At 44.8% G+C, this 25,218-nt stretch overlaps 2 protein-coding genes across 9 annotated transcripts in view; one reads left to right on the top strand and one right to left on the bottom strand.

Moving 5' to 3' along the window:
- The first annotated feature begins 459 nt into the window (after window positions 1-459).
- ZDHHC23 (zDHHC palmitoyltransferase 23) lies at window positions 460-12,344 on the top strand. 5 transcript variants are annotated; one of them, XM_019922711.3, is made up of 6 exons: window positions 461-597; window positions 808-880; window positions 1,179-1,373; window positions 3,416-4,126; window positions 5,708-5,875; window positions 7,739-12,344. In XM_019922711.3, the coding sequence occupies exons 3-6, from the start codon at window positions 1,213-1,215 to the stop codon at window positions 8,004-8,006; spliced, it is 1,308 nt and encodes a 435-aa protein (XP_019778270.1). In that variant the 5' UTR covers window positions 461-597; window positions 808-880; window positions 1,179-1,212; the 3' UTR covers window positions 8,007-12,344. The 5 variants fall into 5 exon arrangements, with proteins under 5 accessions (XP_019778273.1, XP_073660319.1, XP_019778270.1 ...); XM_019922713.3 differs by having other exon boundaries at window positions 467-597; window positions 1,204-1,373; XM_019922714.3 differs by lacking the exon at window positions 808-880 and having other exon boundaries at window positions 460-597; window positions 1,204-1,373.
- An 861-nt stretch (window positions 12,345-13,205) lies between these two features.
- The window catches only part of CCDC191 (coiled-coil domain containing 191), a 102,390-nt gene continuing 90,377 nt past the window's right edge, over window positions 13,206-25,218 (bottom strand). For 3 of the 4 annotated variants that reach the window (XM_019922666.3, XM_019922669.3, XM_019922668.3), the window contains one exon: window positions 13,206-14,418. In XM_019922666.3, the coding sequence (XP_019778225.2) occupies window positions 14,274-14,418 (145 nt within the window). In that variant the 3' untranslated portion in view covers window positions 13,206-14,273. Of the gene's footprint in view, window positions 14,419-24,248; window positions 24,550-25,218 lie in introns of those variants that run through there. The other variant, XM_019922667.3, reaches the window with a different exon arrangement.

The raw sequence follows: 25,218 nt of genomic DNA, 5'->3' as shown, positions 1-25,218 counted from the left end.
TCCCGTATTTCCGCCTTCGCCGACACTCCCGCCCCCGCCCCGCCGAAGGCCCGGTAGGCTGCCCCCACGCGCCGCCCGCTGGCACCCGCGGGTCCGGGCGGCCGCCTCTGGGGCGGGGCGGGGCGGAGGTGCGGATCAGCCCGGCGCCTAACCTGGACCCGCTGCAGGAGCCCGGCCTTCGCTCCTCCGCTCCCCCGGGCGCCAGGGCCGCGGGCCGGGGGAGGGGCCTCGCCGGAGGGCTCCGCACGTGCGGGCGGGGGATGCCCGGCGACGGGGGCGGGGCACCCGGAAGCTCGCGGACTTGCCGCGCTCAGCCGGGCCGGCCGTGGGGCGGCGGGGGACACGGCGGGAGTTGGCTGGGGGCACCGCGGGAGGCGGGCGCACCGCCCCAGCGGCGGCCCGCTGTGGTCACAGGTGGGCGGCGGCGGAGAGGGCGCGGCGGAGAACGGAGCCGGGGTCCCTGAGACTCCAGCCATCGCGTCGGGAGCCCCGTGGAGCAGAGATCGGCAGACGCGTCCGCGCCTCGGGAGGAGCCGACCCTTCTCCTCTCCGCCTCGGCCTCTTTGACTGCAGCCGCACCTCGGCCCGGGAGCGCAGGTAACTTCCCTCCCAAGGTCATTCTTCGGGCTGGGCGGTGTTCTCGGCCCACCCACGTCCTCACGATTGGCCGGGGCGGGAGAGGCGCGCCCACCTCGCGGCGGAGAAGTGGGTCTGGACGGCGACCCTGAGCGCTGCCCGGGCGCCGGGTGGCCTCTCCGGAGCCGGGTAGTCGGCCCCAGCGGATACATGCTTTGTCTCCTCCCGCAGCTCCGAGGGTGTTTCCACCCTCACCCTGGCTTCGGGCGGGGACAGCCCGGCCCTCCCCAGCCCGCACCCGCAGGTGAGTGCAGCCACCCATGCCCCGGCTGTCCCGGGCCGCGTAGTAGGCTGTCGTCATGGGAACGGCTAGCGCCCAGGCGGCGCCTGTCCTGGATGGGGACCTGGCGGTGAAGGCGCTTGGAGCCCTTAGAGCCCTAGAGCTTTGTGTCTGGCTACGCCGAGCCAGTAAAGCCTGATGAAAAGGGGACCACCTCCGCCTCTTCTCATTTTTGATTTCTCAGGCGTTGGTGGTTAATCAGGTATAGGCTTGGATGTGCTTACAAGATGTGAGTTGTGTTCTTTCCACTTTACTTCCTGAGGGCTTCTTATGCCTCATGGTGACAGGTGGAAATCATGACCAAGAAGGGCAGTATGAAGCCAGGAAAGAAAAACAAAGCGGAAGAACCTGAACTGGAGCCCCTGTGCTGCTGCGAGTACCTAGATCGAAATGGGAAAAAGAACCACGTGGCTGCTTGTTTGTGTGATTGCCAAGACCTGGATGAAGGGTGTGATAGGTAAGAGCTGTGTGTTTCTAGATGCTGATCCCTCCGGCCCTTTTGAGAACTACCATGTATACTTTCAGCTTAGCCATCCAGAACACTAGAATTTGCTCTTCATTCTGTTTCCACTTATCTCCAACTGAAAGTTGTCTTTTATGTCAAGTGTGAGGACTTTATAAAGATGAATTATTACTCAGTAGTGCACAGCTGTCTGTTCAGCTCAGTTTACTAGGACATTATTATTTCTCATTTAAAGGGAGGAGGTGACAGAGAGAACAGGCAGGTAAAGGGATAGTAGGCAAGTTAAACGCATTAAAAAAAATAAAATGCAGGCCAGGAGAATCTGTAAGTTTAAAATGAACACATTAGTACCAGAAAGTTCCTACAATTCTCAGTGGTTTCAGCATTCAGAGACTGACATCTTGGGACTGGATTGCACTTGGCCACACAGGGCCTTGAGGGTTGAAAAATCATTTTTCTGCTCTTGGAATCGGTTTCACCCCTTGTTTCTGGGGAGGAAATCCAGCCAGAAGGCATGTGCCTCCCCTGGACTGGCTGTTTTCAGCATGAGCAGCAACACAGTCCTGATTGATGCTATTGTATTTGGCTTTTATTTTCACCATTATCCCAAGTGATGGAAATTATCCAAAGAGATGATTTCTAGTATCACTGAAAAAATTTTGTGCCAAACAGTAATAACCTGGTTTTTATCTATTTTCTAAATAATTATATATTTAAAAATTATCACATGGAAAGCATAACGTGGGGAGAACACAGATGGTGGAAACTTGCTTTTCCCATCAATAATTCCTTCTGGTTAAAAAAAGTCATTGCAGTGGCACATTGCTGATTTGGTATGCTGCTTGGTATGTTCATCTCGCCATGAGAAGCGTTCTTGGGGACTACTGTAGTCTAGTATCCCATAATCCCTTTGTAATTCTTCCTTGACAGTGTCAATAGTCTCTTACAGGTGTCTTTAAATGTAGGTTCTTTAGTCTTAGTCTAAAATCCATACTGAGAAAGTAGAACACTTTGGACTAATGAATGGAGAAATGATGCCTTTTCTGTAACCTCCATCACTCAAGACCACAGCTCTTCCATAGGCCTTCTAACTCTTCCTCCCTCCCAGCCCTTGAGACCTGGGCTGTCCCTGAGTTTTCTTCTCTCCAGACCCTTCTGGATGAGATGGGCTCCCAGCATTTCTACAGACCCGCTGCTCTGTATGCCTCCCATATAGTTAGTTCCCATTCACTTCCAAGTCTAGCCCTATTTTTTAAAATTCTAAATTTTTTTTTCATTCTAAATTTCTAAAACCAATGTTATCCTTCCTTAAACTGTTCCTTTCCATAATAGCCTAATATGCAAAAAAAGTCAACAATACTACCTGTCCACCAAGCTCAGTCATTTGACTTGTACTAGTTTGACCTCCACGCTTCCTTATGCAGCCCCCTGCCCTATTGAACTGGTTTACTCCCCCGGCCCAGGACAGGTTTTGTGCTGCACATGCATCTCTCCACTGGAACGCCTTCTTGCCTTCCTCTCCACCCACAGGAATACTAGCCAGCTGTCAAGGTCGAGCACAAATCCCTTTTTTCCCACAAAGACCCCTGTGATGACTCCACCCAGAAGTGTGTCCTCTCCTCTGAGCACACCTTACCGTGTTTGACTGTAATAGTTCATCGGGTGATTTTGCTACTTTGTCACTTACCTAATATTTCTTGAATTCCCATGTTGTCTTCACAACTAGATGGTGAATTTTTTTGAGATTTTTATGGCTCTACGCCCACCCCAGTCTGAACAGGACTTATGTGGAATACGTGTGTATTCCTGTGTATTTGTTTCATGGAGAAATAGTTCTGTTAAATATCTAAACATTTTGTCATTCGTATTAAGAAATTATACATGAATCTGAAGAGCTCGTGTTTAATAGTAAGGAAGTAGAATGCTTGGTCTTTGGCATCTTTCATCATTTATCCTGCTGTCTGGCCTACAGTGTTGAGTGGTTTTTCATTCAACAAACACGTCAGAGGTGTCTTCTCTGTGCTGTCTCGGAACAGATGGATCACGTGTAAGTCCGTGCAGCCCGAGACCTACGAAAGGATCATGGATACGATCTCTGACCGCCTCCGGATTCCTTGGCTTAGGGGGGCCAGGAAAGTTAACATTAGCCTCCTTCCCCCACTCTTCCTGCTGCCTGTCTTCCTGCGAGTGGCTTCGTGGCATTTCTTCCTGGGGGTGGTGGTTTTGACCTCCCTCCCTGTGCTGGCTCTGTGGTACTACTACCTCACTCACAGAAGGAAAGAACAGACTCTGTTTTTCCTGAGCCTCGGACTGTTCTCTCTGGGCTACATGTACTACGTGTTCCTGCAGGAGGTCGTCCCCAGGGGGCGTGTAGGGCCCACTCAGCTGGCTCTGCTTACCTGCGGGTTACTTCTCATACTCTTAGCCTTGTGGCGAGCCAAGAAGGATCCAGGGTACCTCAGAAACCCAGCAAACGATGACAGATCTCTAAGCGGCAGCCAAACCGAATACCTGAACAGAACAGGGCCGGAGAAGCCCAAAGGGTTCCCCGGCGCAGACCCAGCGGGCGGTCTCAACAACCGCGGGCCCAAGGATGAGCCTAAGGGCTGCCCCGGGACGCTGGCCGGAAGCCCCGCCACGGGGAAGGAGGACTGGTGCGCCAAGTGCCGGCTGGTGCGGCCGGCCCGGGCCTGGCACTGCCGGATCTGCGGTGTCTGTGTGAGGAGGATGGATCATCACTGCGTCTGGTATGTTGGAAAAATCTGGAGGCTTGCGGAGGGTGCATTCACGTGAGACTCTAGCCGGGTTTGCTCTTCCTTTGGGCCATCCTCAAATTTCCTTCCCAGCTTTACACCTTGGAGATATTTGTGGGCTGTTATGATGTTCCCACTTAGTCATCAGTTTTTTGAGCTTCACAAATTTAGTTCTTTTCAGTCATTTCCTGAAGGTGTTTTTTTTTTTTCCCCCGCTTTCTCTTTTGAGCTGCCCCTCATCTTCTCCTTTCTAAGAGAGAAGTATCTACAGTTGAATGACTTTTTAAAAAAGAATGTATCAGACGTAGTATAGGCACATCCCCCTGTGCTCACAGAGCTCAAAAAGTGTTCCTGTACTTTTAGGTGACTCTTATCCTCTGACCATGTATCCGTCATCATTTTGATGCTACCAGTGATTTCTAGTTGATATTATTGACTTAAGGCCCTGCCAGATAACTCCCTATTTGGTTAGTGGTGCAGAAATGGGCTTTTTGGGTACCTCTTTGCTGGCCAATGACAATCGAGGACACCTGAGGACACCCGTAACATGTGCGGTGCAACTTTTAAAGAAAATGTTGCAGCTTTACTGAATAAATCTTAAACTAAAGGAGCGTGATTAATTCAGATATGAATGCTGTAAGTAGCATGTTTGCAACTTGTTCTTCAGGCAGTCACGTTCAGTGAATTATGCCTTTTATCTAGGCTTCTGATCATGTCACACTCTCCCCCTCAGAAGGGGACATGGGACAGGGTGAGGGTGCAGACAGCCCTGGAGGACACAGGAGCAGACCTTAAGTTCAAGGCTCATGAACAGGGACAGCTCTTTTCTGGGGCTTTGTCTTTAGGAGTAAGCAGGTATTTTCATTTTTAGGTTTTCCTCTTCTCTGTCTTCATCATTTATTATCGTGCATACCTGGGTATGTGCGTGCGTGTGTGCAGGGTGGTGGCCCATTTACAAGCGCTGGTTTGCAGAGGTCCTGACAGCCTCGCCTGTGAGATCTCTGCCTGCTGGAGCATCCCGGCGTGCCTGTCATCCTGCCCTGCAAACGGCCATGGCATGGAACTCTGTACCTGACAAGTAGTCTGCATACTATTGAGCTCTCTACCCCACACTGTGCTTCTAACCTCTTGGGATCTTTTATTAATATGTGTAATATGTTTTCCCACATTGTATAATACTTCTGATTTAGCATTTTTAAGTTTTTATAACTCTGATACCATCCTATCCTTATGGTGGTGATTACAGTGTTAACTCTCTTAACATTGGGTAACAGACTTGGGTAACAGACTTCACTTATTAATAATACCTAGAAAGATTTGTTAGCCAGGTTCTGCTTTTTGACTTAGTCTTGTCCTTAAGCTAATGATATGATTTCACCTTGCAAAGAGCGGAGAATATAAGACTACATCTCTCAGCAGACAAGTTTTTAATTCCCTAAAACTGAAAAACAAGAGAACTTATTTTTAAATAACTGAAATTCACACTATCTCTGTTTTAAAAGCTTTCTTGTTTATTTAGCTATTAGAGAACGTTTAAAAACATGTTTGCTTTCTCCCCCTCTGTGCTGTTTGGAGGATAAATAGCTGTGTCGGAGAATCAAATCATCAAGCATTTATGCTTGCCCTTCTGGTCTTCCTCCTCACCTCGGTGTACGGGGTAACGCTGACCTTGGACACCATTTGTACGGATAGAAGTGTCTTCACAGCTCTCTTCTATTGCCCTGGAGTTTATGCAAATTACAGGTGAGACATGGATACCCCATACGGGGCCCCACGGAAGCGGGAGTGGATTTGCAGTGAATGTACGGGGCTGTGATTCACTGCTAGGTTAGGGGGTCTCACCCAAAACACAGGACAGGTTCTGGGGACGCTGGGGATCCCTGAAATTGCCAACACACAGTTGTGCAGTGGATACGTGCATTTTTCTGGGTGATTTCACAAGGAACGTTGACCTTAAAAAGTGAGGAACCAGTGCTCTACAAGTAGGACTAGGCTTACTCAGGGACTCCAGAGTCAAACGACCACTAGCATGTCCAAGGTAGCCACAGTGAAACTGAAATGATAACTAAAGTAGCAGTCTCTGGGTGTGGATGTGGTCTCTTTTGTCGCTCGTTATTGGGGAAATTCTCACTTTATTGCTGTTTTCTGGTGCTTTGTAGCCCAGTCTTAATTTACCGCTTCTGACCCTTTCGTGAAATGCTTACAATCTCTGTAACCTTTCTTTTCTATTTAACCTCCATTGATTTTTTTCCTGTTCTACTTTTTTTTTTTTTTTTTTTTTTTTTAAATCACCACTCATGATTACTGTGGTATCTAGGTCAGAATTTCCTTCAGTGTTTTTAGGTTGGGGCCCATTTATACAGTGTGATGATCTCCGTGCTGTAGCAGAAGCGGGAACTTTTTAGTTTTGGCCCAATCCCCTGCCCACCCTGTCCCCGAAAGCTCTGCTTGAGGACATTTATCACAACCCACTAAGAATAGTAGTCACTGAAGGATTTCACAACCTATGAAGACTCTCAACACAGAGAAGACAGGAACTTAACCTGCGGAGGAGGGCCCATCTGTTCTAATGCCCACGAATGTCTAGCTCTGCAGTGGCGAGGGGGAGATCTGTCCACAGACTGGTACAGACAAGGGCCCACACAGGGGTGCTATGTGGACAAAGCAGGGAGTGTCTTGAAAACAAAGAGCGAGAAGAAAGCAGAGGCCCTTGGGGGTCGTTGTGTCTGTGTGTTGGTAAGCATGAGTTTTCTAGGCTTTCTGTGGGCCCTGTAAATGAAATGAGGAACACAGTCCTGCTGCTGTGTTCTCAGTGCTATGGACCCACGATTCATGTCTCCTCACTGGGCCTCAGTTTTCCTCATCTTTATGGCGATTTAATCATCCCTGAGGTCCCTTTCAGCTTAACAGATGAAGATTCTGAATGAGTTTCCCTCTAACTCACGTGCAGATGTTTGAAAATAATCACTTGGCAGACGTTAATCGGCAGCCTCTCCTCACAGCCTTATTAATGAGCTGGAAGCAGCTTTCTTGTCCTGTGTGACCCTGTTTGGTTTTGGAAAGCGGGATTTGAAATGTGACAGTGCTCCTGGCGCTCCTTCAGGGCTGCTGGTGCTGGGAGCTGTCCTCTTACCTGAGCTCGTCGGCCTTGTACGGAAAAGAACGGGGATGAGCAACCTTAGCACTGCTGCTCGGTCCCACCCACAGCTCCCTTGAGGACGTTTACAGCAATCTCACGGCGCCTCCGTTTTCTTCTGCGTTAAGAACAATTTAGGAATTATTCATGCAACAAACAGATCTTGACTGCGGTTGTGTCAGACACTGTTGGCTGTGTGGGGGGACACGAAACACACAAAACAGTCCCTGCTGTTCTAGTATCACATCCTAGAAAAGGAGGCACCAGTAATTATAAGAACATGTTAAGAGTCATAAGTGAAGCAGGTTATTTATTGGCACTCCGAGGAGAGAAAAGTGTCTTCCAAGTGGGGTATTGAGGGAAGGGGCCAGCGTCCTTAGGAGTAAGTACTGCGTGTGTAAAATGTTACCATGGGGAGAGCCCTGAATGTGCAGCGTTGGCCGCCCTGACCTGCCTTTTCCCGCTCCCAGCTCAGCTCTGTGCTTCACCTGCGTGTGGTACTCTGTGATCATCATGGGGGGCATGGCCTACATCTTCCTGATCCAGCTGATAAACATCAGCTACAACGTGACGGAGAGGGAAGTGCAGCAGGCCCTTCGACAGAAGACGGGGCGCCGGCTGCTCTGCGGGCTCATCGTGGACACAGGCCAGTACAATCGGGGCTTCCTGCGGAACTGGCACCAGTTCTCCACCCTGGGCACGCACCCCTTCCACCACCCTGCTGAGGACATAGTATGAAGTGCCTTCTGTACGGCTCCGGGGGCGGGAGGGCGTCTCCTCCCTCTGCTCCCTTGCATCCTACACTTCGGTACGCGTGGGACGCTTGCGTTTATCCCCGGTTTCTTAAAGGCGTTATAGGGCCATGCTCAGGTTTAGGCACTGGACTGGGAAGAAATGAATTTTTCTGACTTCACAATTTAAGGGATTTTTATATCAAAGCAGTAAAAGTAGAGCCATTCCTTTCCAGTCACCTTATTAACTAACTCAGTCACCAGAAGTTGAAAAGGATGTGGATTGCTAATGCAGAAATTGATAGAAGCAATTGCCACCCATTAGTATGGGAGAGAGAGCTTTGGATTAGGGTAGTTTCTAGTCCCTCTTTCAACTCCTAATAGCCATGCGACCCTCGGTCAGGTCACTTCCCTGAGTCTCAGGTTCATTTGTCAAGTGGGGTACTGATGCTGCCCTGGCTACCTCACAGAGCGGTTGTGCGGGGGGACACGGGAGGGTCACGAGAGGGATGCGGTATGTGGAAAGCACTGAAAAACAACGAAAAACTAAAGCACCAGAGAGGTGTGAATTATTATTAGGAGACTCCTAAGACTGGAAAAAATATTTCAGGTCAGAATATTGAAGCCAGTCCATTTTCAGCATTTCAGAGTGAAAAAACGATCCCCAAATACCATATTGTACGGTTATGGGGATTTCTCTTTCTGAAGTATTAGACATTAACCACTCAAACAGGGTAGAAGACGACCAAATGGATTTATGCTGTCATCTGATCTTGAAAGTTGATAATAATTACGAGCCTAATTATTGCTAGTGTAATGCACGGTGGTCATGAGTTTAGGTGATGAGTTCTTACATTGGTCTTATTTCTTATGGATTTATTCTGTTTGGATTTACTCTAAGTAACTCCAGTAGGCATCAGTGTTTTTTTCCTCTTCCCACGTGTTGCCTGGTCAGGTGCTAGCACACTTGTGACAACGGCTGGACGAGAACAGACACTCCTATCGGGAAGATTTTACTCTCTTTGTGGGTAGGGTGGCTGGTTAATGTCAAGAGCTTGACTTTCTTGTTGATATAAGTGATTCAGGCACTGTCAGTAATAGCACCAAGTTGCAAAAGCCAGTATTCTGGCGTTCACATTATTCCGGCATGAGCTCTTTGAGGGGCTGATTGACGTCTTCCCACTTAACTTGCACATTACTTCTCATTCACCTTTCCCAAGATAAAAGTATCTCACTAGGAGAGAAGAAACAGGGTATATGTGGTTTCCACTAATTAATAGATTACTGTTCTTCCCTGGCTCTTCCTAATTGTTTCTTTAATCCTACCTCAAAACGGAAAACGTGTAAAGGATTAAATATTTAGTGATTCTGGCATAGAATTAAGATGAGGCAACTTAACATGGGGAAAAATACCCTCTTGAAATATTTGGTTTTGTACCTGTACTTGTTTTTGGAACCCCAAAGAATTCATGAGCCCTTAAATTTGTTTTGGCTAATAGCATAATATAGGGAAAATACCGCCAGCTTTTTCAGTCAGTCCTTCTGTGCATGCTGCTGTAGCAAGAGGTTTATAAAGGTCGAGAAGAAATATTGCTACTTCTACAGCATTGCCACCCTCTGCAGCTGGGACCATCCCTGGTCCTGCCGTTAATCGAGGCTGTCCTTAAGACAGGCACCACATTTTTATACAGGCTTGTCGTTGCTCTCCCTAGAGATGGGTTGTTTACTGAACGATAGGCTCCGTATTCCACTAGGATGAGCCAAAGAGCAAGTCTGGGGATGTTAGCAGAGTCTGTGGTGTGTACAGTGGTACCCTGTCCCTGGTCCAGAATCAAGCATTTGTTTGCAATGAACATTGGAGGTGATGTAACGAATTCCTCTTTGTGTGGGTTGGAGGTGAGAGAGAGAGAGAGTAATGATGTCAAGGACAGCACATGTGGCCAGAAATCTCTGCTTGTAGTCTCTTGAATGCCAGATGTATAGCCAACTCTGATTGTCTAGCGATTGATAATATAATTCATAGAAATGTTAATATAGTCAGTAATCTTGGCCTCTTGCCAAATCTTTAACCACAATCAAAATACGATGCGCTGAAGCTGAGGAGTACCCTAAAGACCAGAGTCATCTGGGAGAATTAGGAATGACCATCATCCTTGTAACAGTGCACCCCTACCAGGGTTACCTGGATGGGGCAACTCACGGTTTCCCTCACTCAGATAAGAACTCCTTGTATATTATTCTGGCTGATTGGAACTCAGGTGCTTGTTTGAAGTTGAGAACTTCATGGTTGGCAGTTTACAGAAGAAAGCTCAACCCTTTGAAAAGCTCCGTGGTTCTGCGGAGGTAAAAGCCTACTGAAGTATTTGCACCAAGGCGCTATATATGTGAGCAGTTTCTGTGGACTCTGGGATATCCTTGGTCTCTACTCCTGGACTTTCAACCCTTTTTAGGGTCTGGAGCTATTTGAGGGATTTCGTCCTTTTAAAGGACAAGGCCTCTGGGAACAAATGAGTCCCAGGCGCAAGTGGTGGCGGCGGCTGGGAGGATTGCCCTGCGGACCTGTAACTGCAGTTTCTTGGCCGTAGGAGCAGGCCCGCCCCGACGTATTTCAGATAAGTGCGTCCCCCCCTTTCACCCCACATCCTCAGTTTCTGTTAAACATACTGGATGTGGAGTTGAGTAAATGATCTGCTGTAGTCTGACCACTTACGTTACTGTCATGCCACGGTACACTCTTCCCGGGGGAGAGAAATGGGTCCACTTGAAAGATGTGAGGGAGAAATAGTTGAGAATCAGGATTGCACGAAGGGAGAAAATCCTTCAGTATTTAGAAATGTTTCTTACGCCACCCAAAGAGTACTTTGTGACTATAGCTGGGCACACCTAAGGTGAACTGACCCCTGACAGCGGCCCTTTGGTGGGCTCCTCTGATGCTGCCGAATCAAGCCTGAAGCATGTTCTGGGGATGCGGGGCTGCTCCTCTCACGTCAGCCACCTGCGTGTCTGTTTTTAGGATCCTGTAAATCTTTGCTCTCCAAGTACTGGTGGTCCCCTTTGGTGAATGAAGTAAATGTTGTCTTCCACTGTACCATCTGCCTAGCAGAAAGACTGTTACAAACTTTCTCTTATGCAACAGTCCTTGGTACTTCTAAAATTTTTAGCAAGAGAAAATTTTCTATAATAGAATCTTCCACTGCCAGAAAACACAATGCTGGTAAGGTTCTCTGTAATAGTGACCATCTGCTTAATAGACTGTTTCCTTTGGGTAGGACATTAGCTTTTTATTATAAAACGCAACTAAGCAAAAATATGACATCTAGAAGCACAGTTTTAACCAGGATGTTTGAAAATTAAGGTTCTGTGAGGTTTAAGCGTCCCGGTCAGCAGGTTTATATGACTTCACTTTTAGCTATATTTTGGTACCCTGCATATTAAAAAGGAGCAGTTCCTCAAACAAGCAATGGATGATAGAGACTTTTGCGTGAGGCACCTGTTTGGAATCTGGTTTTCTCATCAGCAGCTTGACAAGTATGCCATTCTGTATTACACATCGCCAAGGTGATGCAGGGGGAGAACGAGAGCCATGCTTAACTGATCGCTGAATAAAATGCGGTATGCTCTTGTGGATGTTTGTTGTGATTAATATAAACGTTTTGCAAAATCAGCTACATTCAATCCTGTTTCTAATGGACAGTTATCGCCACTTCAGTTGGCACTAAGGGTTTCACCGTAGTATCAGCAGCAGGCCAGAGACTGAATGGTTTAGTGGAGACACATTCCTTAGAGGTTGTGACCGTTTCCGAGATGGGCTTGTGACGCCCCTAGCTAGCCTTCCCGATGGCACCATTAACTTCTAGAAAACTCATACTTTAAAAGCAAACCTTTAAAAGCAGAGCTAGTCTATTCCAGTTATCGATGCAACTAAAATCCTCTATTTCTTCACATGGCGCCCCTGACAAGATGCCGGGTTACAGAGCTCAGCTTGTCGCGATCCCGTGGTCTAGGTGATTGGCCGGTTGGAGTTGTTGGGGCCTCTGAGCCTTTTCGTCTGATTACGTTTCTGGGTCTGATGTTAGACTAGAGGAAACCCAGGAAAATTTATTTAATATTAAATTTAACGTAACTGATTCAGCAACGTTAAAGGGGACTTGTGAAGCCAACACTGGACGCTGCGGGCTAAACGTTTTGCACTGTTTTTATACTTGTATTCATATCCTCTTATCACCTCAGACTCAGACACAAGGCCTTTTAAGTGGAGATTTTAAAAATTACTGCCATTTATGTAAAATAACGTACTGTGACCAAGTTGTTTAAATGGAAAATAAAGTGCTTTCTTTAAGGAAAATCGTTGTTGTTTCTTGGTGTGTCTCCTGAACTCTTTCGCTTTAAGAAAAGCGTGCATTAGACCTGGGCTGCCTCTTTGGCTACCTAGATGTCCCCATCCTGTGGACTTAAACCGTCCCTAGCCGTAAACTATTCTTTTCCTTGTGGTTACTTTTCTGGTTTTGTAGGCCAGGGATACTGCTTATTTGGGCATTTTGTCAGCAGTAACACTTTAAATCATATCTTTAAGAGAGCGCAGCAAGAAACGTTAGGTCATTTACTAAGTCACTTACTAAGGAGGTCATTTTCTAAGTTATTTCCCGGTGTCTCTTTAGAAGGTTCTATAAGTAGATTAAAAAGTCCTCGCTGGCCCAATGAGAATATGGGCTGCTGAAGACTCCATCTCTAATTGATGCTTGAGGTGAAATAAAGCTTAAGAGAGGAAACTTAAGCTTTATGGGATTTATTTAGGCCCCTGGCAGGTTTACTTGAGGTAGTCACCCTTCCTTATCTACTGGCTTGGCATTAAAATAAAATTGATATTTTATTTCTGGGGGCTGATACCGGCCAATATTCTATAACTGTGCTATTGACAAGTAAAGACAGATAGTGATTTAGATGAGAAGAGGTTAACTGTGAGTTACTTTTAGTTGCATTTCTTTAGTGGCCATTAGTCTTAAAAAGTTTTTAGATATGACTTTATAATCATATTAAAGGAAAAGATGAGTGGGAACAGGGACATTGTGGAAGAAATAAAGTTCAATATGGTATGTTTGGTCATACCTGAGTAAATCATAATACATTTTCTATAGAGAAAGGATATGTGATTTTGCAGGTGGTGTAGCTAGATATCCCTTCTAGGAAGTAAGAGACAATAACAGAATTTATTGAACGACACACAGTTTTATTTTACCAAGTCAAAGTTTCAGCTTATCAAATAATAGTAGTTGCCTCAGGGCTGCAAGGGACTGTCTCGTTTTACTGTGTGCATTTACTGCCTGAATTGGTTGTAATGAGCATGTGTTTTGTAATGAAAACTTTTTTTCTAGCAGGCAACTCTCTCAGACAATTCACAGGAGTGTCTTGTCAGTCTTTATATTCTTTAGCATCTTAAACATTAAAACATTCTTTGAATTCAAGATAAGGACCTTGATACACAGAGCAAACTGAGCTGAGGACTGGAAGACTGATCGAGTGTGTTATGTAGAAGTTGCAGTTGGGAGCACAAGCAGACACTTGAACAAATTGCTGGACTGCCTTTGACAGAGCCTTTAGCTTTTGGACTTCCCTTCATGCTTAGCAAAGTGCACTGAGGAGAAGTATCTCTGGTGCTCCGGATTCTCTGGAATCAGGATACACTGCTACCCTTTGCAGCAGCTGCCTAGGATGCCTTTTGATCCACGGTTTTCCATCAGGTGGGCAAAAAGGACAGGGTCTGGCAGGATGCCTGTTGCTGATGCTAAGGTACCAGATGACTGGCCCTCCTTTTCTAAGTGCCCACTACTTTTAATTTCTATTTAATTAAAGTTACATTTGTCAACAGTTCACATTAAACTATAAGGACATATTTTTCTTCACAGTTTCAGGCAAGCAAACACTTGTCCTTTTTAAAGTTTATGATCCTAAAAATACATAGGGTACATCTGAACAGCAGAGCTCTAGACTGTTCCTTTGGAAGATCCTGCTGTGATAAATGCGTTAGTGGACTGATTAGCAACCTAGGAGATATCAAAGAAGGGAATACAAATTCACAAAATAATTTCGTTGATCCAAGAAGTACGTGACAGAACATAAATCAGATATATGCGCGCCTATGTGGGTGGGTGGAGATCACACACACACACACGGACTGATGGAGATTCCCATTGCAAGCACTGCACTGGGCTGTGGCCACTGGCACACCAAGGACTCCTTACCCACGGGCCGAGCATCTGATTGCTGTACACCTGAGTCACAGCGGTGTGAGCATCTGGAAGTCTGGAAGAATTTCAGCTACCTTCCTACGGAGCTGCTCTCGCCTTTCTTCTTTTCCTCTTTCCTCTTTCGTAAATTTTGCAAACTTCTTCCATGTCTGAAATGTGATCCAGAGAATCCTCCTTTAAGAATAAAAAGGAAAACAGTGAAATACGATGGAAAAGTTGACTTTCCAGCTAACTGAATTGCAAACTTTACAAAAGTAATCTTTATGTGAATAAAATGTTATATGAAAGGTATGGAAATCACAATTGGGATTCAGACAGTAAGAATGCTGCAAAGAAAATAAAGCAACGAAAGAGGATGGAAGTGACTAATGGGTTATCTTTCTCTTGCATCAGGTGGTCTTCCATCACAGGTCACCCTCTGTGAGAAGGTGACATCTGAGCAGAGCACCTGGTGGCCTCTGAGTGCAGGCCATGAGATGTACTCCTTAGGGGGTCTGACCACAGCCTGCACCTTGTGTGTGAGGCAGGGCTAGTGGAACAAGGGCTCCAGCAGCCAAAGTCCTGGAGGTAGAGATCCTGGGAAAGCACGTGCAGCACGTGCAGCACATGCCACAGTCATTAGCATCAAGGTCCTGGTGCTTGGACGTGAATTGTTTAAAAAGCCCACTGGTAACCTCACCTCCAACAACGGTCTTGAATTTTAGTTGAGGAAAAAAATATTAAGCCAGTTGTCTGCTGATGGGCATTTGGGTTGCTTCCATATCTTGGCTTTGTAAATTACGAACATTGCTGCTATGAACATTGGGATGTATGTATCTTTTTGAATCCCACCGACAGTGTACAACGGTTCTCTTTTTTCCACACCCTCACCAGCATTTATTATTTGTAGACTTTTTCATGATAGTCATTCTGACTAGTGTGAGGTGACATCTTATAGCTTTGATTTGCATTTCTCTAATAATTAGCGATGCTGAGCGTCTCTTCATGTGCCTGTTGGGCATCTGTATGTCTTCTTTGGAAAAACGTCTATTTAGGTCTTCTGCCCTTTTTTGGATTGGGTTGTTTTGTTTTTTCTCTTATTGAGTTGCATGAGCTGGTTGTTTTGGATATTATGCCCTTGTCGGTCACATCATTTTCAAATATTTTCTCCCATTCTGTCCATTGTCTTTTTGTTTTGTTGATGGTTTCCCTTGCTGTGCAAAAGCTTTTAAGTTTGATTAGTTCCCATTGGTTAATTTTTGCTTTTATTTCTTTTGCCTTGGGAAACTGATCTAAGAAAACTTTGCTACGATTTATGTCAAAGAATGTTTTGCCTGTGTTCTCTTCTAGGAGGTTTCATGGTGTCATGTCTTACCTTTAGGCCTTTAAACCATTTTGAGTTTACTTTTGTATACAGTGTGAGGGAATGTTCTAATTTCATTGATTTACATGTAGCTGTCCAGCTTTCCCAACACCATTTGTTGAAGAGACTGTCTTTTCTCCATTGTATATTCTTGCCTCCTTTGTTGTAGATTAATTGACTATAGGTGCATGGGTTTGTTTCTGAGCTCTCTATTGTGTTCCATTGATCTGTAAGTCTGTTTTTTGTGCCAATACTACATTGTTTTGATTACTGTAGCTTTGTAGTATTGTCTGAAGTCTGCGAGGGTTATACCTCCAGCTTTGTTCATTTTTCTCAAAATTGCTCTGGCAATTCTGGGTCTTCTGTGGTTCCATATAAATTTTAGTATTATTCTACTTCTGTAAAAAATGTCATGGGTATTTTAATAGGGATCACATTAAATCTGTAGATTGCTTTGGATAGTGTGGCCATTTTAACAATGTTAATTCTTCCAATCCAAGAGCACAGGATAGCTTTCCATTTCCTTGAGTCATCTTCAGTTTCCTTTATCAATGTTTTGTACTTTTCAGCATGTAGGTCTTTCACCTCCTTGGATAATTTTGTTCCTACATATTTTATTTTTTGATGCGATTTTATTTTATTTATTTATTTTTATTATTATTTTTTGGCTGCATTGGGTCTTTTTTGGCTGCGTTGGGTCTTTTCTGGCTGCACTGAGTCTTAGTTTCGGCATGCAGGATCTTTGTTGCGGCATGTGGGGTCTTTCGTTGTGGCACACGGTCTTCTCTCTAGTTGTGGCACGCGGGTTCCAGAGTGCGTGGGCTCTGTAGTTTGCAGCACGCGGGCTCAGTAGTTGTGGTGTATGGGCTTAGCTGCCCCTCAGCACGTGGGATCTTAATTCCCTGACCAGGGATCGAACCCACGTCCCCTTCGTTGGAAAGCGGATTCTTTACCACTGGACCACCAGGGAAGTCCCTTGATGTGATTTTAAATGGGATAGTTTTTAAACTTTCTGGTATTTCATTATTAGTGTAAAGAAATGCAACAGACTTCTGTATATTAATTTTGTATCCTGCTACCTTGCTGAATTCATTTATTAGTTCTAATAGTTTTGTGTGGAGACTTAGGGTTCTCTATATAGAGTATCATGTCATCTGCAAATAGTGACACTTTTACCCCTTCCCCTCCAATGTGGATACCTTTTATTTATTTTTCTTGTCTGACTGCTGTGGCTAGGACTTCCAATACTGTGTTGGATAGAAGTGGTGAGAGTGAGCATCCTTGTCTTGTTCCTGAATTTAGTGGGAAGGCTTTCAGCTTTTCACTGTTGAGTATTGTATTGGCTGTGGATTTGTCATAAGTGGCCTTTATTGTGTTGAGATATGTTCCCTCTGTACCCACTTTGGTGAGAGTTTCTATCACGAATGGATGTTGAATTTTGTTAATGCTTTTTCTGCACCTATTGAGATGATGTGGTTTGTTGTTCCTTTTGGTAATGTGGTGTATCACATTGATTGATTTGCATATGCTGAACCATCCTTGTGACCCTGGAATGAATCCAAGTTCTCTATTTTGTCTGATATGAGTATTGCTACCCCCACTTTCTTGTTTCCATTTGCTGCCCTTACTTTCAGTCTGTGTCTTTTGCCCTGAAGTGAGTTTCTTTTTAGGCAGCATATTGCAGGTTCTTGGTTGTTTATCCAGTTTGTCACTCTATGTCTTTTGATCAGAGCATTTAGTCTATCAGCATTTAAATTAATTATTGATACGTATGTACTTATTGCCATTTTAATCCTTGTTTTCCAATTGTTTTTCTAGTTCTTCTTTGTTCATTTCTTCTTCTTGCTTTTACTTTTGTAGTTTGATGATTTTCTTTTGTAGTATATGCTTGATTCCTTTCTTTTTGTGAATCTATTGTATGTTTTTTATTTGTGGTTAACATGGAATTAAAGTATGTTGACCCATAAATACGTCTACTTGCTTTAAACTGATGGTCATTCAAGTTCAAACACATTCTAAAAGATATCTACATTTTTATACTCTCCTCCCCCACGTTTTGTGATTTCGATGTCCTACTTTACATCTTCATGCTTATCCTTTTATTGTTTACTGTAATTATAATCTCTTATAATTTTTTCATTGTTTTTTAATCTATGTACTGGCTTATTTGAGTGATCTTCAGTCCTTAACTATATATTTGCTCTTCCTATTGGGATTTTCCCTTTCCTATGGATTCTTCTTTCCATTTAAGGAAGACCCTTCAACCTTTCTTTTAGGTTAGGTTTGGTATTGCTGAATTCTTTTAGTTTTTGCCTGTTTGAGAAATTCTTTATCTCTTCTTCTATTCTAAATGATAATCCTGCTGGATAGAGCATCCTAGGTTGCAGGTTTTTCCCTTTCAGAACGTTGAATATATCACGCCACTTCCTTCTGGCCTACAGAGTTTCTGCAGAGAAATCAGCTGATAGCGTTATGAGGGTTCCCTTGTAAATAACTCTTTGTTTTTCTCTTGCTGCCTTTAGAATCCTCTCTTTAACTTTTGCCATTTTAGTGGGTGGGCCAATAGGTTCGTTTGGTTTTTTCCATAAGATGGCTCTAGTAGCACTTACTTGTCTTTAACTTCATTTGAAACAATTTTGTTAGATTGTATGTGACAGCTGTCATATCAGCATGCATTTAAAAAAAGCCATAAAAATTGGTGAATTTTTATGTAGCCATTTTAATATGAAAGATGGAAGAAAAACAACATTTTTGGCATTTTATGCTTCATTATTTCAAGAAAGGTAAAAAAGCAACTGAAATGCACAAAAAGATTTGTGCAGTGTATGGAGAAGGTGCTGTGACTGGTCGAATGTGTCAAAAGTGGTGAGGTTTCCTGCTGGAGATTTCTCGCTGGCTGTTGCTCCACGGTTGGGTAGACCAGTTGAAGTTGATAGCAATCAAATCGAAACAATAATTAAGAACAATCAATGCTATACCACGCGGGAGAGAGCTGACATACTCAAAATATCCAAATCAAGTGTTGAAAATCATTTGCCCCAGCTTGGTTACGTTCATTGCCTTGATGTTTGGATTCCACATAAGTTAAGTGAAAAAAAACCTTCCTGACCACGTTTCCACGTGATATTCTCTACTGAAATGTAATGAAAACGTTCCGTTTTTAAAACAAATTGTGACGGGCGATGAAAAGTGGATACTGTACAACAATGTGAAATGAACCGCCACCAACCACACCAAAAGCTGGCTTTCATCCAGAGAAGGTGATGTTGTGTATATGGTGGGATTGGAAGGGAGTCCTCTATTATGAGCTCCTTCCGGAAAACCAAACGATTAATTCCAACAAGTTCTGCTCCCAATCAGACCAACTGAAAGCAGCACTCAACAAAAAGCATCCAGAATTAGTCAAAAGAAAACGCATAATCTTCCATCAGGATAACGCAAGACCACATGTTTCTTTGATGACCTGGCAAAAACTGTTGCAGCTTGGCTGGGAAGTTCTGATTCATCTGCCATATTCAGCAGACATTGCACCTTCGGATTTCCATTTATTTCGGTCTTTACAAAATTCTCTTAATGGAAAAAATTTCAGTTCCCTGGAAGACTGTAAAAGGCACCTGGAACAGTTCTTTGCTCAAAAAAGATAAAAAGTTTTGGGAAGATGGAATTATGAAGTTGCCTGAAAAATGGTAGGAGGTAGTGGAACAAAAGGGTGAATATGTTGTTCAATAAAGTTCTGGGTGAAAATGAAAAATGTGTCTTTTATTTTTACTTAAAAAACTGAAGGTACTTTTTGGCCTGCCCAATAAGTATTATTATTATTATTTAACATCTTTGTTGGAGTATAATTGCTTTACAATGGTGTGTTAGTTTCTGCTGTATAACAAAGTGAATCAGCTATAGATATACATATATCCCCATATCTCCTCCCTCTTGTGTCTCCCTCCCACCCTCCCTATCCCACCCCTCTAGGTGGACACAAAGCACTGAACTGATCTCCCTGTGCTATGCAGCTGCTTCCCACTAGATATCTATTTTACATTAGATAATGTATATATGTCCATGCCACTCTCTCACTTTGTCCCAGCTTACCCTTCCCCCTCCCCGTGTCCTCAAGTCCATTCTCTATGTCTGCATCTTTATTCCTGTCCTGCCCCTAGGTTCTTCAGAACCACTTTTTTTTTTTAATTCCATATATATGTGTTAGCATACAGTATTTGTTTTTCTCTTTCTGACTTACTTCACTCTTATGACAGTCTCTAGGTCCAACCACCTCACTACAAATAACTCAATTTCATTTCTTTTTATGGCTGAGTAATATTCCATTGTATATATGTGCACATCTTCTTTATCCATTCGTCTGTCGATGGAGACTTAGGTTGCTTCCATGTCCTGACTATCGTAAATACAGCTGCAATGGACATTGTGGTACATGACTCTTTTTGAATTATGGTTTTCTCAGGGCATATGCCCAGTAGTGGGATTGCTGGGTCATATGGTAGTTCTATTTTTAGTTTTTTAAGGAACCTCCATACTGTTCTCCATAGTGGTCTGCTGTTCTGGTTGGGTGATTTCCATTATTCTGTCTTCCAGATCACTTATTTGTTCATCTGCATCATTCAGTCAGCTATCCGTTGCTTCCAGATTGCTTTTTATCTTGGAAATTGAATTATCTTTGGTTCATTTTTTTAGTTTCTAGTTCCTTGTTACAGTGATCTGTGTTTATATTGATAATCTTTCTTAATTCAGTTAGCAATTTGATTATTACCTTTTTGAACTCGAGTTCTGGTAGACTGGTGAGCTCTGTTTCATTATTTTTTATTTTAGGGGATTTCTCTTGCTCTTTTAATTGGGAGGAGTACCTCTGCTTTTCATTTTAGTTAAGTTTCTCTGTCTCCATGAATTTAGGAGAAACAGTTATCTATTTTGGTCTTGAAGGAGTGTTTCTATGTGAGAGCATCCCTGTGTAGACTGTGTATGTCCAATGATTTTGGTGTGAGGGCTGGTTTTGATATGGACACCAGCCATGTCTGTCCTCAGGGTGTACTGGCCGTTGTCACTCTGATAGGGGTGTGGTTGGTGTTGGGGGATCTAAATCCTGTGCAGGGTGTGAGGCAGGACTTCCTCTCTGCTCAGTGGCAGTCACCACCTTGTCAGGTTCCCAGTTGTTGCAGCAGAAGCTCTGAGGGTCAGGCTTGATCAGGCTCCATTACCCTTGAGTGCATGCTCCGCCCCAAAGGTGGGGAGTGCTGAAGGAACTGGGGCTCGTGCACTTACAGAGCACCAGTGTGCCGCCTAAGTAGGTGACGTCAGCTCTGCTCAGACGCAGCCCAGGGTCACATCTCTTCCCCTGCTGTGTTTGTCCCAGATCGAGTGCAAGGCTGTGGTGTGGAGTGGGCAGGGCCGGGGCATTTGCTAGGCTGGGGCTGGGGGTCAGGGCACTGTGGCTGCGGGGACTGAGGTGGCTGTGCTGCCGCCTGAGATCTGGGCTGCCTCTGTGGCAGCCTTCTTATAGGACCGATCTCCCCCAGACCCAGCATTGAGCTGTGCTGTGGGGTGGGCGGGGCCGGGTGCTCCTGTTGTGCTGCTGGAACGAGCTCTGACAGTGGTCGCCGGTGCCCCACCTGGATCACAGCCCAGTCCCCCAGGGCTGTCTCTGAGCAGCTAGGTCAAGCCTTCTCCCTGGGCCTGTCTGCCCCAGATCCTGCACCAAGCTGCAGTGTGGATGGGGGTGGGGAGTGTTTGCTCAGCTGGGGTATGAACCACTGCCTGCTCCTGGGGTGCTGCCCGAGTGCCCGCTGACAGTGGCTGCTGCCACCCCACCTAGATCAAAACCCAGGCCCCCCCGGGGCTGTCTCTGTGTAGCTAGACTGAGTCTTTTCCTATGGCCCGGTTGACCCTGATCTCACACCAGACTGTGGTGTGGAGTGAACAGAACAGGGGTGTTTGCCCCGTTTGGGTTAGGGATTCTGGTGAGGCAGCAGCCACCAGTGCAAGGCTCTCTCTGCCCTGGCTGTTGCAAGCCAACTTGTGTGCACTCCTTGTGAGTCAAGTTAGGCTTCTGCAGCTCTTCTATCTGTCCCAGCAGTTCTCCCAGCAGCCAAAGGGGCTTGTCTCCTCCGTTCAGGGTCCCAGGACTGAACACTCAGACTGTGGCTTGGCCTGCTCACTCCCCAGGGTAAGGGTCTGCCCATGTGGACCTTCTCCTTTCAGATCCCTCCCAGGGACACAGGTCCCAATCTGATGCCTTTTTTCTGCCCCACCCGGTTAAGTGGAGATCTTGCAGCTTTGGTTGTAGAGTTCTTCTGCCAGTTTCTAGTTAGTTTTCTGTGACAATTGTTCCACATGTAGACGTTTTTTTTTTTTTTTTTTTGGCGGTACACGGGCCTCTCACTGTTGTGGCCTCTCCTGTTGCGGAGCACAGGCTCCGGACGCACAGGCTCCGGACGCACAGGCTCAGCGGCCATGGCTCACGGGCCCAGCCGCTCCGCGGCATGTGGGATCTTCCCGGACCGGGGCACGAACCCGCGTCCCCTGCATCGACAGGCGGACCCCCAACCACTGCGCCACCAGGGAAGCCCGTAGACGTATTTTTGATGTGCTTGTGGGGAGAGGTGAGCTCCATGTCCTCCTGCTCCGCCATCTTGATCCCTCCTAGGCAAAGAAAAGGCATTCCTAGAAGAGGGCATGTCTTGAGTAAAGGCAGAGGCAAGAATAGCTAAGTTTATATTTTCACAAGTAGAGGCATAGATGGGATTTATTCTGGCTTCATGACCTTCTAATGAAGCCCCCCTAGAATGCATTTCAGTCCCCATTAGTTTTATGGCTCATGGTTGGTTGATGCTTCTGATAATGTTGATTTTTTTGTTGGTGGAGGTATTACTGTTCAGTTAAAAAAGCCTTCAAGGAGTGGAGCTGCTTGATCTGCTTTCTTCTTTCATCCATCCAGTCCACCATTTATAGCTTCCTGTACTCGGCTATATGACCCACTCACAGTCCTTACCCCTGTCTATCTCCCACTCTCATGTGCTGTTCACAACTTTCTTCTGGCTATGCTCCCATTTTCTGACTTCTACATTTTAGCTCCTACTGTTCTATCCTGACTGAAATGCTCTGCCCCCTGGGGGAATCTTCCTAGATCGTCTTTGTGCCTGCATTTATCTTCCTTCCTCTGAACTCCTGAAGCACATAGGCACAATCACTGGTTTGGTGCTTATTTATAGTCTCTATCTATCTACCTACCTACCTACCTATGTACATCTATCTACCTACCTATATCTATTCACCTGAGGTCCACCAACTCCTTGACATTTTGTGTGACGTTGTATGTGATGTGCATATGTGCGTTTTCTGGAGAGCAGGTCTGCGACTTTCATCACTACCTCACAGGGGTCTATGATTCCAAAGTGGTTAAGAACTACAGTATCAAGGCAATACCAGACATATAAGAAGTACTAGTTTGGCTGAGAAGAACTGGCCAAGTGCATAGCTGAGCTCTAATTGCAGAACTACACAGTAACTGCTGACAATGAGAGACTTAGGTCTGGAGACATCTCTTAGTCCCGCCATGTATATAAAAAATACCAGATTTGTAAAATTATAAATCTATATCCAATTACAAATTATATACACCTAGAAGTGATATAGATATGCAGAATTAAACTTCATGGTCTTACTAGGAATCATCTTTTCAGTGGTACTGCAGTTTCTCACCCACAGCTTTTCTATACAATATTCTTTCATTCAAATAAAATTAAGAACTCTGAATATCAATTTTTAAGTGTTAACGTTCCTTTTAAAAGATCCATTCGTGTCACTCCTGCCATAAAATGCATCTATTTGTGTACCAAATATCTATCATACACCCATGTACTAGGCTCTGTCATGCTGAGAATACAGTTGTACGCAAGATGTGATGGGGAGAGACGATAAACATGTAAACAGTAAATGACAATTTCAGAGAGCCTTACGTGCTGTGAATACAATAGGGCAGGTTATTGGATAGACGGGAATGGAGGCAGGTGGCGTGCATCTGAGTGGAAACCTGAATGGTGAGATCTGGGTCACGTGAGAGCTGTGACACAGACGTGAGCATTGTCCGTCTGAGGAACACTGTGGGAGGCTAGTGGGGCTGGACCATGGTGAACAGGGGCAGAGTGGGGAGAGATGAAGTCACAGCCATGCTCTTCCATCAAGTGGCCTCTGGCTGAGAATTTACTTCTTGTTGAATGCATGGATTCACACACTGATTTTCTAACTAACTTCAAACCCTAAATAGGACCACTATCTTACTATTGTATTTTAGTTTACAAATGAGATTGAATTAGAAAAATGGGGAAGAAGACTGACTTAGCAAGAAGAGGATGATTTGGAGCCAGAAAACCTGATTTGGAGTCCAGGCTCCACCACTTGTTATTTGGGCAGTTCATCGACCTGAGCGGCTCCACCATTTGTTATTTGGGCAGTTCATCGACCTGAGCATAGCTTCAGTTTCTTTGCTTGAAAATGAGAATCCTGACATCTGCCCCCTCCCCTCTGGCCTATACTCATCCATCAGATGAGATGGCATGTGTGAAAGCCCTCTTACTGCCCTGTGTCACATAAGGCAGCTGTCCCAGTGAATCTCTCGGTCTGTTTTTGGCAGCTGAGAAACAGAAAACAAAGGTGGACAAAAAGGGTGTTTAATAGTAATACATTAACAATGACAATAAACAAAACAATAGCTATTATTTTGGGCCAAGCAGTACATTAACTGAGGTCCTATGTTACCTTGTTTAGTCCTCACAACAACGCTGTAAGACAGGTTCTGCGGTTATTCTCATTTTATAAAAGAGGAATAGGGAGGTTTCAAATGTGAGCACTTCTTCAAAGGCAAGTCCTCTGAATACCCTCATTCATTGCCTATTTATTTTAGACAAAATTAGAATCAACTTGCTTATGTTTTTTCTGCCCACAGATTTTAGTACCTGTAAATTAAACAAGGATGAGCAGGTTTTGCTGGAGGTGGGCACCCTACTGGCAACAAGATAGAAACACTTATAAAAAACCAGACACGCACACACATACACACAAATGAAAACAAAGCAACCAAAAGTGAATTGATGTAGTGAGAAAAGGGACACTTCTACACCTTCACAATAGTCTTCACACCTCAGAACCTGGAGGCTTATGCCCACCACATTAACTGGTGCTCCTAAGGAATGACATTAAATCACCAAAAAAGGACAGATCGTTTATTTACTCTCCAAGGGAAGGGCATAATGAAATTTAGAACATTTTTATCCAAAATGCTTAAAGTTATAAAACAGAAAAAGCATACTTATATGGAATACCTTATTCCCCAAAGACACTGAATTAAATGTCATCACTGTATTATGAATATTAATATGACATACAGTATGATTCTACTTACATAAAGTTCCAAGTCTTGAAGGGTGCATATTTAGGAGGTATAAATAAAAAGAAGTGCAAGGAAATGTTTCTCATAAAGGTCAGGAGAGTAGTGTACCTTCAGGAGGAAAGGGTGGGACCTGTGATTGGGGAGGAGCCCGTGGGGACTTCTAGGGGCCAGCAGTGTCCTACTTCTCAACCTCAGGAGTGGTGATAGGGGTGTCCACTTTATAGTTCATTAAGCT

This window comes from Tursiops truncatus, chromosome 4, assembly GCF_011762595.2.
Source record: "Tursiops truncatus isolate mTurTru1 chromosome 4, mTurTru1.mat.Y, whole genome shotgun sequence".
Lineage (NCBI taxonomy): Eukaryota > Metazoa > Chordata > Mammalia > Artiodactyla > Delphinidae > Tursiops > Tursiops truncatus.
The sequence above is the reverse complement of the archived record's forward strand: the minus strand, read 5'-3'. Positions and strand labels throughout refer to the sequence as shown.

What these genes read in the sequence shown, in the direction of transcription:
- ZDHHC23 (XM_019922714.3), top strand. Translation starts at nt 1,213, where the DNA reads ATGACCAAGAAGGGCAGTATGAAGCCAGGAAAGAAAAACAAAGCGGAA. An exon ending in CTGGATGAAGGGTGTGATAG is followed by an intron (nt 1,374 to 3,415) that starts GTAAGAGCTGTG and finishes GTCTCGGAACAG; the next exon opens with ATGGATCACGTGTAAGTCCG. An exon ending in ATGGATCATCACTGCGTCTG is followed by an intron (nt 4,127 to 5,707) that starts GTATGTTGGAAA and finishes TGCTGTTTGGAG; the next exon opens with GATAAATAGCTGTGTCGGAG.